Source organism: Vigna radiata, chromosome 1 (genome assembly GCF_000741045.1).
Source record: "Vigna radiata var. radiata cultivar VC1973A chromosome 1, Vradiata_ver6, whole genome shotgun sequence".
Classification (NCBI taxonomy): Eukaryota; Viridiplantae; Streptophyta; class Magnoliopsida; order Fabales; family Fabaceae; genus Vigna; species Vigna radiata.
Genome location: NC_028351.1, coordinates 11,836,971 through 11,853,021, shown reverse-complemented (window position 1 = coordinate 11,853,021; position 16,051 = coordinate 11,836,971). Strand labels below are relative to the sequence as shown.

The 16,051-nt window shown below is 31.2% G+C and overlaps 3 protein-coding genes across 7 annotated transcripts; 2 read left to right on the top strand and 1 right to left on the bottom strand.

Moving 5' to 3' along the window:
- On the top strand, positions 1 to 1,923 carry LOC106768838 (protein PNS1-like). 2 transcript variants are annotated; one of them, XM_022784875.1, is made up of 4 exons: positions 1 to 232; positions 389 to 795; positions 877 to 1,504; positions 1,675 to 1,923. In XM_022784875.1, exons 1-4 carry the CDS (start codon positions 140 to 142, stop codon positions 1,807 to 1,809), a joined length of 1,263 nt encoding a protein of 420 aa, XP_022640596.1. In that variant the 5' UTR covers positions 1 to 139; the 3' UTR covers positions 1,810 to 1,923. The 2 variants fall into 2 exon arrangements, with proteins under 2 accessions (XP_022640596.1, XP_014509685.1); XM_014654199.2 differs by having other exon boundaries at positions 389 to 1,504.
- A 2,723-nt stretch (positions 1,924 to 4,646) lies between these two features.
- Positions 4,647 to 7,254, bottom strand: LOC106772968 (UDP-glucose 6-dehydrogenase 1). Of its 4 annotated transcripts, none has more exons than XM_014659633.2 (2): positions 7,078 to 7,254; positions 4,647 to 6,363 (listed from the first exon to the last, which is right to left on the bottom strand). In XM_014659633.2, the coding sequence occupies exon 2, from the start codon at positions 6,338 to 6,340 to the stop codon at positions 4,898 to 4,900; it is 1,443 nt and encodes a 480-aa protein (XP_014515119.1). In that variant the 5' UTR covers positions 6,341 to 6,363; positions 7,078 to 7,254; the 3' UTR covers positions 4,647 to 4,897. The 4 variants fall into 4 exon arrangements, with proteins under 4 accessions (XP_014515119.1, XP_014515112.1, XP_014515127.1 ...); XM_014659626.2 differs by having other exon boundaries at positions 4,647 to 6,358; positions 7,078 to 7,253; XM_014659641.2 differs by lacking the exon at positions 7,078 to 7,254 and adding an exon at positions 6,920 to 7,035.
- Positions 7,255 to 11,401: 4,147 nt separating this feature from the next.
- LOC106765629 lies at positions 11,402 to 14,693 on the top strand. Its single transcript, XM_014650320.2, has 8 exons — positions 11,402 to 12,442; positions 12,749 to 12,782; positions 12,879 to 12,974; positions 13,092 to 13,211; positions 13,651 to 13,749; positions 13,978 to 14,037; positions 14,146 to 14,240; positions 14,374 to 14,693. Exons 1-8 carry the CDS (start codon positions 11,592 to 11,594, stop codon positions 14,495 to 14,497), a joined length of 1,479 nt encoding a protein of 492 aa, XP_014505806.1. The 5' UTR covers positions 11,402 to 11,591; the 3' UTR covers positions 14,498 to 14,693.
- Positions 14,694 to 16,051: the final 1,358 nt, after the last annotated feature.

Below are 16,051 nucleotides of genomic sequence, written 5' to 3'. Positions count from 1 at the left end.
TAAATAAATAAAGTATCTGGTTTTCATTGAGAGTTATATCTGAAGAAATTTTCATCATTGGGAGAAAGAAACTGAAGGAAAATACCAAGAAAACCCTGCATGAAATGCGAAGTGCACTTAATAATAACACAAAAACACCATGAAAATTTTGAAGCTTGACGTGATCACTGTTACAGATGAAGAGAAAATTCAAGCTGAACAGGACTGGCTTTCATCCACAAACGCTGTCAAGGTTTAGTTTTTCTTTCCCATATTCAATTCTGTTTCGATCTTTTGTCACCCTTTTGTCAAATTTTTCTCCTTCATCAAGCTTACTTTCTTCCCAGACACATTCTTGTGTTTTCTTGACTGATTATATATCAACTTTGCATTTTTTTTTCTTGAGCAGTTTACAAACACAACACCGGCAAGGAAGCTCTTCAAGATTCTTTTTTACCTTCACTTGTTCGTAATTGCAGTTTTGGTTACTTCCCTCGCCATCTATGGCCTGTTCTATGTCTCTCGCAGCAACTATATCCACCCAAAAGAATGGTATCCTCCACTCTTCATATCAATGTTATGTGGTGGAGCTACTGGTTTCACATGGCAATGGATCACTGCTAGGAATCCTGCAAAGGCTATTAGAGAAGCATTTTGGCTCAGTCCCCTTCTTACATCTGCAATGGGGATTCTGTTTGTGTACATTGGATATGCAGCAAGTCTTGCAGCTGGTGTAGTTGCTTTGCTTTCTGCATTAATTCAATCTCTGTATGGTATTTGGGTTAGTCCAAGATTCGAATACGCCGGAAGAGTCTTGTCAATTTCAATAGCTGATCCTTCTACACAAAGCATGAGGTTGGCATTTTCATCAATCCTCATTGGTATTCTTTATTGCAGTTTCATGGTATGTGGAATTGGTGGAGCTAAAGCAATTAAAAGAACCGAACTAGCAGTGTTTTTCATCTTGGTGATTCTGCTGAGCCTGGGGTGGACCATGCAGTTTCTCAAGAACGTGTTACAGGTAACCATTTCAAGAGTCAGGTATATGCACTTAGCTGGTGGAGCAATGATGGACACCAAAGTGGCATTGAATGACACAGTAAAGTACCTAACTGGAAGTGTTTCCATTGGGTCCATCCTTGTGCCATTTATCTCAGTCTTTAGGGGTTTTGCAAGGGCAACAAGTCTGATTGGAGGAGACAGTGGTGAATTCATGTTTTCATGTGTTAGTTGTTATATGGGGATTGCATCTCTTCTTGTAAAATATGGGAATAGATGGGGTCTGGTGTATGTTGGAGTTTATAACAAGGGGTTTGTGCAGGCATCTTCTGACACTTGGGACATTTTCAATAGGGTTGGTTTGGAAGAACTGATAAACTTGGATCTCACTGCCTCCTTTTGTTTCCTCAGTGCAGTGGCAGGTGGAGCAATCTGTAGCCTAGTCAGTGGAATTTGGAGCATAGTAATACACAAAAACTATGCTACAGAAATATCCATTTATGCTTTCTTGATTGGTTACTTCATGGTAAGATTCAAGAACTCTCTTCTTTCTCAATCACTTTTACACATTCAGATTGATGCTAACCAAACCACTGGTTTGAGAACAAAAATATTTCATAACATAAACTTAGAGGCAAAACGTTAGTTATTGATGATGTTAGGAATCTTATCTTTGGCATGGCCTCTCTTGTGCAGTTTCGGTTAGCAATGTCATGGCCACAAGCATGTGTCTCAGCTTACTATGTTGCTTACGCAGAGAATCCACAGAGCACTAAATTTGACTCCACCATCCCTGTACGCTTGGAGCAGCTTTATAGATCGCATGCGTAGATAACATTGTGCTAATAATGTTCAGATTTGATGAAATGCTGAACCAACAGTAAATACAATGTTTTTAACTATTTTTTTGGGGAAAATATTAAAGCCAACTATCACCATTTTTCTTCAAGTTAGGTTTAATTATTAAAAATATGAAAATCTTTAAGTAAATTCTTTACGGTACTTTTGGAGAAAAGAGAACATAAATTAATCGAGCTTCGACGATAGAAAAGTTGTGCTAGAAAATTATTTTATAAAAAAAAATCTCTTGTATAATTGGTATTTTTAATTTGTGTATATCTGTTGAAGACGTTAGATTCTATACGGAATAGAATACATTACGTGCAAGTCATTTACTCTTTTTTTATTTATTTTATTTTTTCACTTGATCTAATGAAATTTAATATGCTTATCATATTTAATTATGAACCTCCTTTGATCGTTCCCAAGTTCCACTTCAATTTCACCTAGTTTTTTTTTTTTTAATGATTCACTTGACTGAATTGTTCCTACTTATATGATTCTGATAGTAATCCCATTATTTAAGAATAGAAATTAAAAACAATTTATATATATATATATATATATATATATATATATATATATATATATATATATATATATTAATTATGATTTGAGTTTTTCAAAATAAGAATAATTTCAATACAAAACATTTACAGAAAACTATGAAATTATTCCTTCTCGTCTTCTACTAAAGGTTATTCACATTGTCGTAAAAGAATAATAAAATACAAAACAATATCGGATAAACTACTGAACAAAAGTGTTTTCCTAAATTATTTTAAGTATATTATATATAAACAAAACATATATAAAGTACAATATGTTACTCATACATGCAAACAATTAACATCTAGATATATGACTCTGATATTAGACTTTACTATAGGAGTGCAATTTTAGTAATATTTATATTCTATAGAATTATAAACAAAAATGTTATCATTTTATTACTTATAATATTAGTCTTTTTATTCCTAAGACAAAATAGTCTAGTGATTATTGATTATATAACTCGTTTTACTCTATTTGAGTGTAAATAGTTATTAGAGTCAAAATACCTCCTTATTGACCTTCCATATGTCAATACGTATACTAATAAAATCACAACCAATCCTCCTAGGATTAGTATTAATCATTCTTTGGATAAATATTTACAAAATCACACATTAAACATACCATCAGAGAACATATAAAATGGAACCAAGCTTTGTAATTTCCCTCGGTGGGAATATATACTAGCTCAGTAAGTAGTGCCTGAAAGACTATCCTCCAACTACCGGATAGCTCGTCTAGAGAAATAATAACTAGAACTCATAGTCATTACCAAGTCAGTGAATTCTCTGACTTTGACTTTATCCAATGAATATATTCTGGTCCAACAACCACCAAATCAGTGACTTTTTGACTTTGACTTCGTCCAAAGAATATAACATAGTTCTTCAGATTTATATCATTCTAGCTTCAACAAAGATCCCAAAACATTATTTTTAATTTTTGTCGCTTACTTTTCACAATAGTCTTAAGTGATAATTCCATCATAATCAACTTATGTTTGGAAAAAGAAACCCTTAATTAGAAGAAATTTTCAAAATAGCCATTCTACATTATTGATAGATGTTCAAATCCATGGCTTTTTGGTTATTTTGTCGGTAACGTTGGACCTCAGCTTGTAGTATCTCGTTCTTTACGAGTTCGGAGGAACTGGACCTCTAGTAATTCCGTCTAGAAGAAGTCGGCTTGAAAGTTGATAAAATAAAATATATTAACTTAATGAAATAAAATAATATAATCAAAGTGAAGCTTGAGTTTTCAAAACTCAATATTGTTAATTTTATCAAAAAACATTAGGACATTAGATGACAATAAAAAAATTATTTCAATTAAACTAATAGGATTCTTTACTTCAAAGATTTTTTTTAGTTAAATATATTTTTAATTTTTAAATTTTCATGTAAAATTAATTTAAACTTAAAAGTAAATAAATATAATTCTCCTAACTCATTTATATTAAACTTTCTTACTGTAAAATGAATGAAATTTTAAATTAATATTTACCATTTTTATATGACATGTTCTAACTTAAATAATATTAACCTGTAACATCATTTAATCCCTAAAAAAATTTAACTTTGTTAGATCGAAAGAATTATAACTATTTATTTTTAAAATTTGAAAACTAAAATATATTAAAATTTAGAATAAAAATAAATTCTAATTTCATATTCAAATTAATATTTTTTTTTCTTTACAGAGCGTTTGGGTGAAAGCCTATTATTATAATAACATTAGTTTGTAAATTTTTGTAACATCAAATATTATTCAGAAACTATTATTACAACTCTAATTAGACAACATAATTATTCTTAAATATATTTAATTAAAAATTGTTAGAAATTGAAATATTTGAAAGTTTGGTATAATTGAAAATGAAAAAGTTCATAACATACAAGAAAAAAATCCATAAACATTAAATTTCAAGGTTAAGTAGTGTCATGATATTTTATAGATAATTCATACATCAAAAGTGATAAGTATTTCCAATCTATCTCAAAAAGAAAATCCAACTAAAATTTGTAATTTATGATTATTTTTCAATAGCTTTTTGTTTTTGTTCACCTTCATATATAAGTACTCACTTTCTTATATAAAAGCTTATTTTTCATTAAGTGAAATTAATTATCCTAAAGTTACCTTTTAACACACACACAGATAGATATATATAATGAATTATTGAAATAGTATAAGATTTTGCTGCTGTGTGAAAATACAGCCTAAAAGCAACTTTCTGACATAGAAAAATGACCAAAACATTCACGAAACTGATATATAGTAACACCATACTAATCCAATAAAAGAAAAATCATTGTAAAAATTCATAACAGTCAAACAGTAATGAATTGCAGTAGAGAGAAACACAGAACATATGGCCTCCTACTTTCCCATAATTTATACTCATTTATGGAAACTAATATATGGGAAAGTGAAAAATGGCAAAGAAAAATTGTTCCCAAAAAGGTATATCAATAACAAAATGAACCAAACTGAATGTGTGAAGCCTTGAGATATGTGTTTTATTTTATGCCACAGCAGGCATGTCCTTGAGCCATGGATCCAGTGGTTTCCCAATAGAGTAGACAATGAAGCCAATCTCACGTAGCTTCTCCACATCCACAACGTTCCTTCCATCAAAAACAAACGCTGGTTTTCTCATGTTGTCATAGACTTTCTGATAATCAAGAGTCTTGAACTCATCCCACTCAGTCAGAATGCAAACACCATCTGCATCCTTTGTTGCCTCATATGCATCCCAAACCACACTCACTTTCTTCTCAGTTGTAGGACTAGTTGGCTGCAAGTGAATGGGGTGGTCCCAATCAAACTTGTTCATCCAAAGATCCCTCTGAATTTGGTCCTCAGTCACCTGCGGATCATATATGCTTAGGCGTGCCTTGTCACCAAGTAGTCCTTTGCACACATCAATTGCTGGTGTCTCCCTTGTGTCCCCAGTGTCTTTCTTGAATGCAAACCCCAGAATGGCTATCTTCTTGGTTGCAACTGTGTTGAACATTGAGGAAACCACACGGTTCACGAATCGGCTCTTCTGATAGTCATTGATCTTGATCACTTGCTTCCAGTACTCAGCCACCTCTGGCAGGCCATTGCACTCACAGATGTACACAAGGTTCAAGATATCTTTCTGGAAGCATGACCCACCAAAACCAACACTGGCATTCAGGAACTTGGGGCCAATTCTTGTGTCAGTGCCAACTGCATAGGACACTTGTGTAACATTTGCCCCAGTGGCCTCACAAAGTGCTGACATAGCATTCACAGATGAAATTCTCTGCGCCAAGAAGGCATTAGCAGCAAGCTTGGACAGCTCAGCAGACCACAGGTTTGTGGTGAGGATTCTTTCCTCAGGAACCCAATGAGCATAAACACTTTTCAATGTTTGAATGGCCTTTTCACCTTCTGGGGTCTCCCTTCCTCCGATCAGGACCCTATCTGGGTTGAAAAGATCTTTAATTGCAGTTCCCTCGGCAAGGAATTCTGGGTTTGACAGGATTTGGAACTTGATGCCCTTCCCATTGTGAGTCAAAATTTTCTCTATAGCCTCTGCAGTTTTCACAGGGACAGTGGATTTCTCTACTACAATTTTGTCACTCTTGGAGACATCGGCAATCATGCGAGCTGCACTCTCCCAGTATGTCAAATCTGCAGCCTTGCCTGCTCCAAGACCACGAGTTTTTGTCGGGGTGTTTACGGAGACAAACACTATGTCAGCCTCATAAACATGTTTCTCAACATCGGTGCTAAAGAAAAGATTCTTGCCACGACATTGCTTCACCACATCATCAAGGCCTGGCTCGTAGATAGGAAGGTGGTCACTGTTCCATGCTGCAATGCGGGACTTAGAGATATCAACAACAGCAACTTCAATGGAGGGGCACTTCAGTGCAATGACTGCCATTGTAGGACCTCCCACATATCCAGCACCAATGCAGCAAATCTTCACCATTTTTCTTCTCTAAGCAACCTAATCTTCAATGTGTCAGTATACACAAGTCAACGGACAAAACATAGATTTATTCAACAGATGTTTTTAGTGTTGCTTTTCAATTAGAATTAAAGTTTCATCTCAGTAATTTACTTAATAAAGCTTTCTATTTAAAGGTCAACATAGATTACCAAAGTGAAACTCCAACTCTGATAAAAACACCACTAAAAATAAGTATAGAAAGAACTGCATCTAACAGCAAAAAACTCAGAGAAGACAATAAAAATATCCGGATCTAACAGATTCATCCAGGAGAAGATGATTTAATGACAAACTTTCACACGACTATGGGTTGACCATTCAGAGACCAATCTTAAGAAAGTATTGTTAGCAGATCTTGCACTAGGTAGAGAAAAGATAAATGTTTGATATTTCTATTAATTCCTCAACCACTGATTACAGTAGATCCAAGGCCAAAGAGGTTCAAGACAAATTCCATGACAGCATTGAATCAAGCATAAAATCGAACAACTTAACATACAAGAAAGAGAAAATGGCGAAAGATCTGCACACTCACACACAAATGAGAATCAAACTCACCAACCAGCAAGAACTAACCACACCCCATCACAATTGTTAACACCAAATCTACACCCACAATGATTCAGCTCAAAACATGCTACAAGAGTAGAGAAAGATCTAAACTTTGAGAAAACCCTGAACATAAATCAGGAAATGAGGTGTCAAGTAAACTTCACCTGCAGAGTTGAATGAACCTCCTGAGAAGCTTATGTGGAAGAAGTGCCTACAGAGATTATATATACTGTAAACAAATCTTGGTTGGGTAGCTGTTATTACCAAAAGGGACAAGCTTTCTCTGTGAGAGTGACGTGTTTGGTGCAGAGAAGCTTTCTATGGTATTCTGGTGGGGTATTCTTCTAGAGTAAAAGCAAGGGCAATGTTGGGAATATGAGCGAATTCACAGAAGTGCTAATGAACATCTTGGCACGTTTCAACCTTTTTCGTGTGTCTCAGTTTCTGCGTCAACTTCAACAACCTTGTCCATGTCACGATCACCTTCTTCATCCTAAGAATATAAAATGTTAAGTCTTTCAGAACTTAGTATTTACCTGAGTTTTTTAAAGTATGCTATTAGTGCAAAATATTATTACTAATCCAGAAAATCTGTCATGTTATTGTCATATTTAATGAGGTATTTTTCAACCACAGTTTATTATCAATTAAGAAAGATAATGATGTTTAGATAATATTTTTTTATAACATTTGAATATCACCTATATATCAATATGTGATTGGTCTAAAATTATTATGTATTAATATGTAATTGGTCTAAAATTATTTCACAATCAATTATTTTAAAATTTTGGACCAATCACATATTGACACGTAAATAATATTCAAATGTTGTCAAAAAAATGTTGTCCAAATATCATTATCTTATTAAGAATATTAAAACTCGGACTTTGTTTATAATTTTTAGTTTAATGTAATTTCTTTTTATTGACAATTTTTGGTTGAATAGAGTCTATGTGAATTATTAGTGAAATAAAAATTGAATACAACCAGGTAAATAGTAATCTACTGTTAGTTACTTAGAAAATACTTCTATTCATGGTTTTTGTGTTCTTTTTATTTTTATTTTTATTTTTTTCATTTGCATCTTTCAGTTTAAACTTATACATTTGTAATTTTTTATTTTTCTTCGAAAAAATAGTTTTTTTTATCCATAGAAATTAAACAATAACTCAACACTCAATCTGAACTAAACTCTTTAGGTATTTAGTTTTTTAAGGCAAAGAACAGTTAATTAGTTAATATAGAAATTGAAAAATACAATGTTGACCACATTCTACTGGATGCCGTAGAATTATTAACACATTGAAGTTGTTGCTTTTAATAGAATAATATTATATATATATATATATATATATATATATATATATATATATATATATAATTATCAATTTCTCTTTCTATTCTCCTAATTCGAAATTTAAATGACAATCATATTACTTTTCAAATTTGCAGCTACTATTTGACTGGTGTGTATCAAAATAATCACAATAAAGCAAAATAAAAATTGTAAATATTACTATTTACACTTCAAATTTTAACATGCTATAAAATCACAATGTTTAAAATAAAACTAAGAATCAATATTGTTTATTTAATTTAAAAGTGCTTTTTTTGCTCCATCTTTTTCAACATGAAGTTGAATTTTGTTTTCATTCTTATGTTAATTATATGCTTAATACAATCCAATTTCTGAGCTTTTAATTTGAAAATAAAGGTGTATTTTGAATGAACTCTTACTTCATTAGAAAAGTGATTTACTCCAATAATCACTTCACTTTCTTTAAAAAGAAAATTACTATCTCAGAAGGTCAAATTCAAAATATAATCATTATCGATGAGGATTATAAGAGCAGAACTATCATGTGCACTTAGCTAGATCTAGGTTAAAATATATAGTGTGATTTTTCACACTATGCAAACTTCAAAATGAAGGATGCACGTTGCTTCAAAAGTTAGAAAATATGGAGTGCATTTAAAGCTAGAAAGAGGAAACAACCAACCACTCAAAATGTATATATAAAATTGCTGAAAAAAGCAAAAATTAATTATGATATATATGATTTGTTTTATGCCTTAAGAAACTGTGTAAAAACCTAACAAAAAAAAAGCTTATTAAGAGTTTTCTCACTATGCAAAAATCTAACATCAACTATATACTGACTACATTTTACTAAGGATATTTTATTAATATATACTATCATTTCATTATGATATATACATTACTTATTGTAAGGATAAGATGAGATATAATTAAAACATATTTAAACATGTTTTTACATAAAAGCTCATTGAGTATTATAGATAGACAAGTTTAAAATATGTATGATTTATTACTATAGGAATAAGTTTAACTTATGATAAAAGAAATTGGTATCGATACTAAATTATGAAAAAGACTATTAGAACTTAGAAGTGTATCTAGTGTACCAAATTATATACATAATAACAGTTTCTACAAATATAATCAATATTATAATAATTAGTAGTTAAACAATACGATGGGATTAAAAGTTTGAGAAAAAGAATGTGTTGTTAATACATCTTTTATATTACTATAGAAAATCATGGGGATACATTTAAGTTCAATTGTTTTAATATATTTATTAAAAGGATAAAGATACTTAGACAATATTTTCTTAACAACATTTGAACATCATTATATGTGTCATTGTGTGATTGGTTTCATGGTAGTACCATTGTGTCATTTGGACCAATCACACAATGACACGTATAATTGATGTTCAAATGTTGTCAAAAAATGTTGTCTATGTATTATTACCCTTATTAAAATCTATAACATAATGTATTAAAAAAAGTATAATAATATAACTTTTTGTCTACATTTTTCAAGATAATCTTATTTTTAATATTTTATAAGAAAAATAAAAACAATTTTTCTACTATTTAGTTTAATTTTTTTTACCCAATTTATTTTTTAAATTTAAATCTAATTATGTAACATCACATTTTAGTAATAGTGTTAACTCTATTATAGGAATCATTGTCTATCCAATAAAAAGGAAACAATTAACTTACAAAAGACATATAATTTTCATTCCCAATTTTGAATTAAAATCAATTTAAGTTTCAACTTTCTAAACATAAATGTGGACTATTGTCTTACCAATTTCGCTCATATTAGATAACATTTTTAAAATTAACATTAATTTTATATCTCAATTTTTAAAATTATTGTTGTTAAGATGAATAATTTTTTCTGGCTTATTTTTTTCTCCTTTATTTTTTATTTTTCTCATAAAAATTTAATTTTCTTAACTAATTATGAAAACAAGTAATATTTTTTAAGAATAAACTAAAATTAAACATGAACTACATCTTTGACCCATTTACTGTTCTTTGTCACTCATTTTTTATTTATTTGAATTTGCTTGCATTTTTAAGTAAAAAAATATTTAAGCCTCAATGACTCAATTAAATATACTTTATTTTTCTACCAAGTTTGTTAGCTCATAATTTCACCCTGAAAATTTTAAAATTAATGTTAGTTAATTCAGAATTTCAACTCTTCAAAATAGTAGCAAACAAATATATGTATAAATTTTGTTAAAATGTTAATTAATTTTCTGAAAGTCCACCTAATTTTTTTAAACCTGCATTTACTCAATTCATATTGCATTCTTTTTCTCACCTGGAAATTTAAGATTAGTTTTACTTTATTCAAATTTTCTACTCTACAGAAACAAATTAAATATACCATGGTAAATATATTCAAGTCTATATTACTATATTAAGCTCCATTTATATCACATTACTTCACATTGTTGTTACTATAAAGGGTTATAGTTAATTTTACATTTATTCGATTTGTATACTCAAGGAATTTTTTTTATTAAATGTGAAAAAAAATTAATTATTTTTTTAAAGCTGGTGTAAATTCATTTATGCGTATATTAATTATATTTCTTATTTTTTCCTTTCGGTCTGTCTTTATTAAAATCAAAGATAACGAAATAAAGAATATCTGACCAAATAAATCATATTTAAGAATGATTCATAAGAGTTACTTTAAAAAGATATTAATTTTATTCTTAAAAAAAAAAAACACAACATAGGAAGAAGATATAAATTTTTACACCATTATATAAAATACATACATGTGTGGGTGATTTTTCTTTATATGTGATTTCATCTCAGATTTTATTTTTTTGATTTAGTCCTCATTTTTAGTTAATTTTCAAATGAATCTTCAATTATACTTATATTTAATTTATTTATTTTGATCCAATTAAACTCTAGACTTAATATTTAGTTTAAGGTACTATTTAGAGATAATTTGATAATTAAAACGAAAATAAAAATATGTCCAAAATAAAATAAAAAAATATTAAAATTACAGGATCTTTTAAAATACAAAATCTTAAAGTAATGGAAAATAAAAAACAAAAAAACAAAATCTCATATCATACCAAAAATAAATGTTAATAATCTTCAACCTATCAGAAAGAAAAAAAAATAAATGAAGTCTGAGCAATGAACTGTAGGTAATAACAAATACAACGGTCAAAACCCTTAACGGAAACAAAACTAGCCGTTACAATGGAAATCCTTCCTTTCTGTATTCCTTTCTGCACTAACAATCTTCACTCTGTTTCCCTTTTTGTCACCATTTTTTCTCTTCTTTACTCTCTATTCTCAAACCCAATTTTGATTCCAAATGGAACTACCCACCAACACCACCCACCAATCCAAAACAGCCATCACACCTTCAAAGAAACCCTCAAGAAACGCAGAGAATGCGAACCCTAATGTTTCTCACCTTCGAAGCCCTTCTTCAAAGTCTCCTGCTTTGAGATCCTCCAAATCAAACACCACCAACCCAATTGTGCAATCGCCGCAGAACAGGATCCGTCAGAGGAAGTTCGTGGTGGCCAAGAAGAAGAATCAAAAGGGTCTTCGAAACGACAATGTGCTGTGCAAGTGCAAACACAACGGTGGCGCGAAGTGCGTTTGCGTGGCGTATCAGACCCTTAGGGCTTCTCAAGAAGAGTTTTTCCTCAAAGAGAATAAGGTCTGTGATGATGTTGATGAAGATGTTGAAGAAGAAGCAAAAACAGAGTGTGAGAGTGTGAATGCAGTTGAAATTGAGGGAACGAAAAGTGAAGCAGTGGAAGATAAAGATAAAGAAGATGAGGGATTCAATAAACGAAGGAGGGAGAGAGGTAGTTTATTGGGAGAAGCAGGGAATAGTGTTGCTAAAGATGGGTTTGGGAAGGTTATGCATTTGGTTAAGGCCTTTGAGAAGCTTCTCACTGAACCCAAAGATTCGGAGGAAAACAATCACAAGGAGGATGATCATCATGGAGGGAAAGATAATAAGAGCAAAATGATTAATTTGGCTTTGCCTCTGTTGCAATTTGAAGAACATCAGGCAGTTGCAGCTGCCGATGCTTCTGTTTCTGATTCTTCTTCGTTTCATTGTACTTCTGATTTGGTTTTGACGTCGGAGAACCTTGGCTTGGATCAAGGGATTTCAGTTTCTTCCTCATCGGATAGTAGCAGTGCAAGGTTTGACTTTTGGCTCTACTTGATTAGATTAAGGGTAAAACATAGATGTAGTTTCGAGGTGTCTTCTGGTGCATGGATTTGTGGTTAGCTTAGGGACAAAAATTATCCTGTCAAAATTAGAGTTTCACTTTGTTAATCATCATCATAAAAGTTTGCTTTAACTCTGATTGTAGAACTGCAATAAACACATTTAAGGAACTGTACCTAAGTTTTGTCCTTAGATTAAGGTCTAAAATAATTTTTCTTCATTTGTGTCATTTGCCATTGTGATGTTTTTGTTGATTTGTGCATTTGGTGGTGTTGCAGTGTGTCTACTGGGTATAGAAGGAGCCGGAGAAATGTAAGACTTCAGAAGCTATTATTATTATATTATTAAATGAAGAATGTTAAATTACTCACTAATTCAATTTTGAATTTTAATGATTATTTTTTTTAGAGTTTTGAGTCATGTGGCACTACTGGAGGGAGTAAGTGGAAGAGGAAGGAAAAGCAAAAAGTTACTAAGCAAAAACCATTTAAGCTAAGAACAGAGGTAACATTTTTGTGGTGATTGATTTGATTTTATTATAATGTTTTTTCTTTTTTGTTTTTGACTTTTTAGTAAGTCTGGAATTTGGAGAGTAACATTTGTGATGCAATGATACTGTAGCAAAGGGGAAAGGTGAAAGAGGAAGAATTGATTAAGAAAGAACAAAAGATGATGGCTGAAGAAGAAAAACTGAGGATACCAATTGCACAAGGTCTTCCTTGGACAACAGATCAACCTGAGGTGAGGTGATCTTTTCATTGAAGTCCTTGTTTGGGTGGTTCTTATCCTAATATCACTTTTTTTATGTTACTTATTACAGTGATATTCATGTGTACTTGCTAATTGTAATGAATTAATGAGCTTAGTATCACTTATGATGTCACTTGCGTACAGAGCTTGTCATGATTACTTGTTAATTGGTAGTGTAATATATAGCTTAATGTCATTCTTCTGGTGTCACTGTGCTAGTCATGCTTTCTTGGTAGTTGTAATGAATTAATTGGCTTAAAGTGTCACTATTTTGGTGTCACTTGTTACCATGCTATATTTACTTGTGAGTTGTAATTAATTACTTTGCTTAATGTCATATTTACCATGCTTTTATGCCTCTTATTACAATGCTTGTCATATTAATGGATTTCTGAGCTTAATGTCACTCTGTTGGTGCCATTTTTCGCAGTGCTTGTTAAAACCTATAGTTAAAGAGAGAACAAGGCCTATTGACCTAAAGCTCCATAGTGATATTCGGGCAATTGATCGTGCTGAATTTGACCAACAGGTTCCTCTTTCATCCATTTTTTTTTTTTCTTTTACTTTATTGATATTACTAGGTAGTTTCTTTAGGTGTGTGCATTATAAAGTGTAATTTTCTGTGGTTGTAGAAGCCACTACTTCATGCATGATTTTAACTGCCAAGTTCAGTTTGAGCCACTCATCTCTTTCATTTGAGGAAAAATGGATGATTGTTTAAATCGCCACAAAAAATGAATCATTTGTTTGATTGTAGGTGGTAGAAAAATTGAACTTCATAGAACAACTGAAGCTGGAAAGAGAAAGACAACAGAAGGTAACACTATCTATCATCTTTCTGAAATATGTTTTCATGACAAAAGACATGCACCGAGTTACCATTTTTTCTTCCATCATCTAAAATACTTTATTCCCATGTGTATAGATGGCCGAAGAAGAAGAAATAAAGAGGTTGAGGAAGGAACTAGTTCCAAAGGCTCAACCAATGCCTTATTTTGATAGACCTTTTGTTCCAAGGAGGTATGACAGTTAGAACATGTTTTTTGTCCCTTCATTTTTTTTCTCACTATGATTCTTTATGCTGGTAGAACATGTTTTCTGCAAAATGTGTCACTTCATTTTTTTTCTCATTATGATTCTTTATGCATGAAAGGTCAATGAAGCATCCAACAATACCTAGAGAACCCAAGATTCACATACCCCAACATCAACCTAAGAAGATGAAATGCTTGTTGTCATGGAATGACATGAATCCCTGCTCCTCCTATCTCAACTAAACTTCCAATGGCCATTTTCTTATATGAAGTGAATAATGCTTTCATTTTCCATAATTCTTTCACTCCACAATATTCAATTTTGTACATTGGCAACTCAATATATAGTTGCAAATTCTTTTGTGCATAGTCATGATCTTTCTTTGAATTGTGCAATGAAATGAAATGTCACTATTTTTTGAGAACAAGAAATTCTAAAGATGGTTATAATAAATGTTCATTTTTGCACAATTCTCTCCACAAAATGCAATTTTGTATATAGTTGCAAATTCTTTTTGCTTGTCGTGAAAGAAGGGAATTTACTCTTCTTTTTTTTTAGCTTTTTGATCTTTATCCACGTCATATGTAGCAGTTCAAAATTACTACCATTAGAAATTACAAAATATCAAGGATATTAGGTACAGTCCTCTCTTTACTTGTACATCAAAACATGCTTTATATTTTAGCATTCCCCAATCCATTGTTCAATATCTCTATTGAATATGATTAACATCATTACTCTAGATAACAACTTTCTTCGATTCTCACCACTATAAATTCTTGTCTATTAGACTCAAATTACTACTAGAATAAGAATAATCTCATCTTTGCACTTAACACCAGTACACCCTACAACTAGCAAGACATGGTAGACCCCTTAGGAACAAACTACCTTGATTCATAACAATTTCATGTACTAAGCACTCTAAAATATACGTGTTCAAGAACAACGAGTAAAAATTCATGAAATACCACGAAAATACACAACAACACATAAAAGAGGAGTGGTGTTAGGTGGTTTGAAGAGGGCGTCCAACACTTTTGAAACAGGGGCTCACTATTAAGTGGGGTGTCCATCGGTGCTTCACTTGAACCCAGTGGTGGGACCCTTGCTAGGAGTAGACTTGTCAAATAGGCCCCTATAATATGCTCTGGTCGTAGCCCATGTGGGTTAGGGCCAAAAAAGCCCTTTATTAAAAAAGTCCCCAGGGCTAAAAAGCTCCAAAGCTCTGTGGGTCAGGACCAACCCATGTGCTTTTTTTTTTAGAAAAAAAATTAAATATTCAACAATAAATTGCATTTTCACAGAGAAAAGAAACACTTATATTAAGTGTTATAACTTAAAAAATTTAAATTATGATACACACACAAACTCAATCAGAGAAAAAGCTATTAACTTATATAGTAGCCAGAATCACAAACAGTAAAAAATGATTGTCAAAAAAACTTGAATGTGAAGATAGGTGTCAGTGTTTATTTTAGATGCTCTCTAATCAGGCATAATCAGTTGATTTACTCCAATACCTTATTAACATCTGGAAAGTAATTTTGCCTACTATAATTATTGCATATTTGAAAACAGATATGTCCAATGAGAGAAAAAAAAATACTATATACATCCAGAATTGGAAACTAAAAAAAGAGATATTTTTAAAATATATGATTATTTAATATTAATTTTGATTCAATAATGACTATAAATTGTTTTAATTAAAATATATGTGTGCTTGAGTTTTTTTTTTAAGAAAAAATAAAAAGAACATTATTATCATAATTATAAAAATGAATATAAATAAT